Source organism: Mustela nigripes, chromosome 11, assembly GCF_022355385.1.
Source record: "Mustela nigripes isolate SB6536 chromosome 11, MUSNIG.SB6536, whole genome shotgun sequence".
NCBI classification, from domain to species: Eukaryota; Metazoa; Chordata; class Mammalia; order Carnivora; family Mustelidae; genus Mustela; species Mustela nigripes.
Window position 1 is genome coordinate 1,738,128 of NC_081567.1, and position 2,229 is coordinate 1,740,356.

Below are 2,229 nucleotides of genomic sequence, written 5' to 3' on the forward strand. Positions count from 1 at the left end.
GCTGGGAGCACGTCTCACTTCCATGGGAGCACGTCTCATTTCCAGGTGGGACAAGGAGAAACAGGAAAGACTCCTTCCTTCCACCCAACAGGAAGCAGGGCGAGGAGGCTTCGGGACCTCCCAGCAGACGGTCCTGGACTGGGCAGGATGCTCCCCCACGAGCTGAGCCAGAGGGGGTGTGCCCAGGGGTCTCGCAAGGGCAGCTGGCCAGGAGCTCCCCCATCATCCGATGTCATCTGACACCACTCCCCTTCCAGGGAACAAGGGGAAGAGGTGAGGGGTCAGACCATCCCCAGGACACACAGGTCTCGGGGAAGACCCCACCCCCATCTCTGGTGGGGAGACTCTAGGGCTGCGTCCATCACCCCACCTCACCCTCTCCAACCCCCCCAGAGCAGCGGAGCCCCTGCAGCCTGCTCAAACTTTATTGAAGGCGGAGCTAGAATGGGAGGGGCCGAACCACACACCACTCCCCTCAGCTCCCCCAGCGTGGGCTCCACCAGACAAGGGACGGTTGCTGACTGAGGCTCCCTCCGGGGACTTCGGGCACAGCTCAGTGGCCCCCGTCCCTGCAAGCAGCCAAGACACCTGCCTCAGCCCCAGCCCGGCCCAGACCCCAGCACAGCCTCAAGGGTAGGACATGTTCGGTGGGCCCTGCTCCCTCGGGCCCCCCTCCCAGGCTGCTGGGGCCTGTCTGGTCCCGGGTGCGGCAGGGGACAGAGCTGGGCAGTTGGGGGGGGCAGGTACATTACCACCAGCTCAGGTCCCTCCTGGCCAGCTCCACCTGGGCCAGGCGGTGGTCACTGAGCACCTGCACCCGGGTGATGGCCGCCAGCGGCCTGTGGCGGTGTGCGAACTGTAGCACCTTGTGCTCCTGGGCGTGGACGTGGAAGTGCTCCGCGTCTGAGCTGACCTCCATCTGGGGACAAGAGGCTGGTGACCCACAGCCCGTCACGGAGCCCAGGGCCCCTCAGCACGTGGAATCCCCCATCGTGCAGCCCCCCCGATGGGAGACCTGCACCCCCGCCAGATGGATGTCCCTTCCCTCTCTGAGGGGGGCACCCAGCTGCAAGAGTCCCCTGGTCTTTACCCAGAATCCTCCGCAGTACATGGGGACACAGCGTCCTTCCTGCCAAGCAGCAGCAGGATAGCCTGGATGGCCCCCCGGCCCCCTTGGGCCTCCCCCTGCCCCCATCGGGCCTCCCCCTGGTCCCCACGGGCCTCCCCTCTGCTGCCCTCATCACCTCAAAGGGCTCCCCCAGCACCAGCGGGAAGACACTGGACACCTCCTCCTGGCCCCAGCGGCCCCCCTGGAACGTGTTGCCCACCACGGTGGCGCTGGAGAACCGGGGCTTGACGTGGAAGGCAATCTCCCCCGCCTCAGACAGGAAGTTGATCTCAAACCTGGGGGGGGGGGGGCGCGTCATGGGAGTTGTGGGACAGCAGGTAGCTGGGGAGTCACCCCACCCAAGGCTGAGAGGGGCTTCCTTGGGGAGGGCGGTGACCCTTACTTGTCCTCTCCAGAGTCAGAGTGTCCCTGGACCAGCAGGCTCCAGCCAGGGGCCAGGCCCCCTGCACAGAAGGCTTCGAACTGCATGCAAAAGGGGGGCAGAGTGTCCCCCACCTGTCCAGGAGGCCCCAGCCCACCTCACCCCCAGCACGGACTCTTCCCCGGGACCCTGGCCCAGCGTTTCCTTCACGGCAGGGTGGTAGGTGTCCTCCGAGCCACACCCCCTCATCCTGCAGGCCTGGGGAAGGGGCACCTGGGTACGGGGGGGGCCCCGGCTGGCCCTGCACCCTTGTCACCTACCTGCAGCGCCATCTCGCTTGCCTGCTTTTGCGGGCGTGGAGCCTGAGCCCAGACTTATAGGCAGGTGGGCAGGACACGGGAGCCCCACCCCTGGGACAGCGGGCAGACTGACCGGCCCCTCCCTGGCCCCAGCCCTCTCCCCCAACCTTATCAACACATATGCTAGTCAAGCGCCAGAAGCAGGGTGGCAGGCCCTGGGCCCCTCCCCACCCCCACTTCACTTACTAGGGTCCTAGGAAAGCACTTCTGCTTCCCACCCCGAGCAGCTTCCTCCGGGCTCCAGGGACCCAAGCCCTCATCACTGCTCAAGGGAGAGGAGGTGGGGGAACGGCAGGCCTACCAACCCTGCCTGGGCCTTCTGGGGGCCCGGCCTGTGTCCCTCCCAGCCCAGCCCAGCCCAGCCTCCCCGGCTGCCCTGC

General features: G+C 67.0%; 1 protein-coding gene across 1 annotated transcript; it reads right to left on the reverse strand.

Moving 5' to 3' along the window:
- Positions 1–425: 425 nt before the first annotated feature.
- On the reverse strand, positions 426–1,822 carry GRIFIN (galectin-related inter-fiber protein). Its single transcript, XM_059416021.1, has 5 exons — positions 1,811–1,822; positions 1,512–1,624; positions 1,245–1,404; positions 753–919; positions 426–569 (listed from the first exon to the last, which is right to left on the reverse strand). Exons 1-5 carry the CDS (start codon positions 1,820–1,822, stop codon positions 554–556), a joined length of 468 nt encoding a protein of 155 aa, XP_059272004.1. The 3' UTR covers positions 426–553.
- Positions 1,823–2,229: the final 407 nt, after the last annotated feature.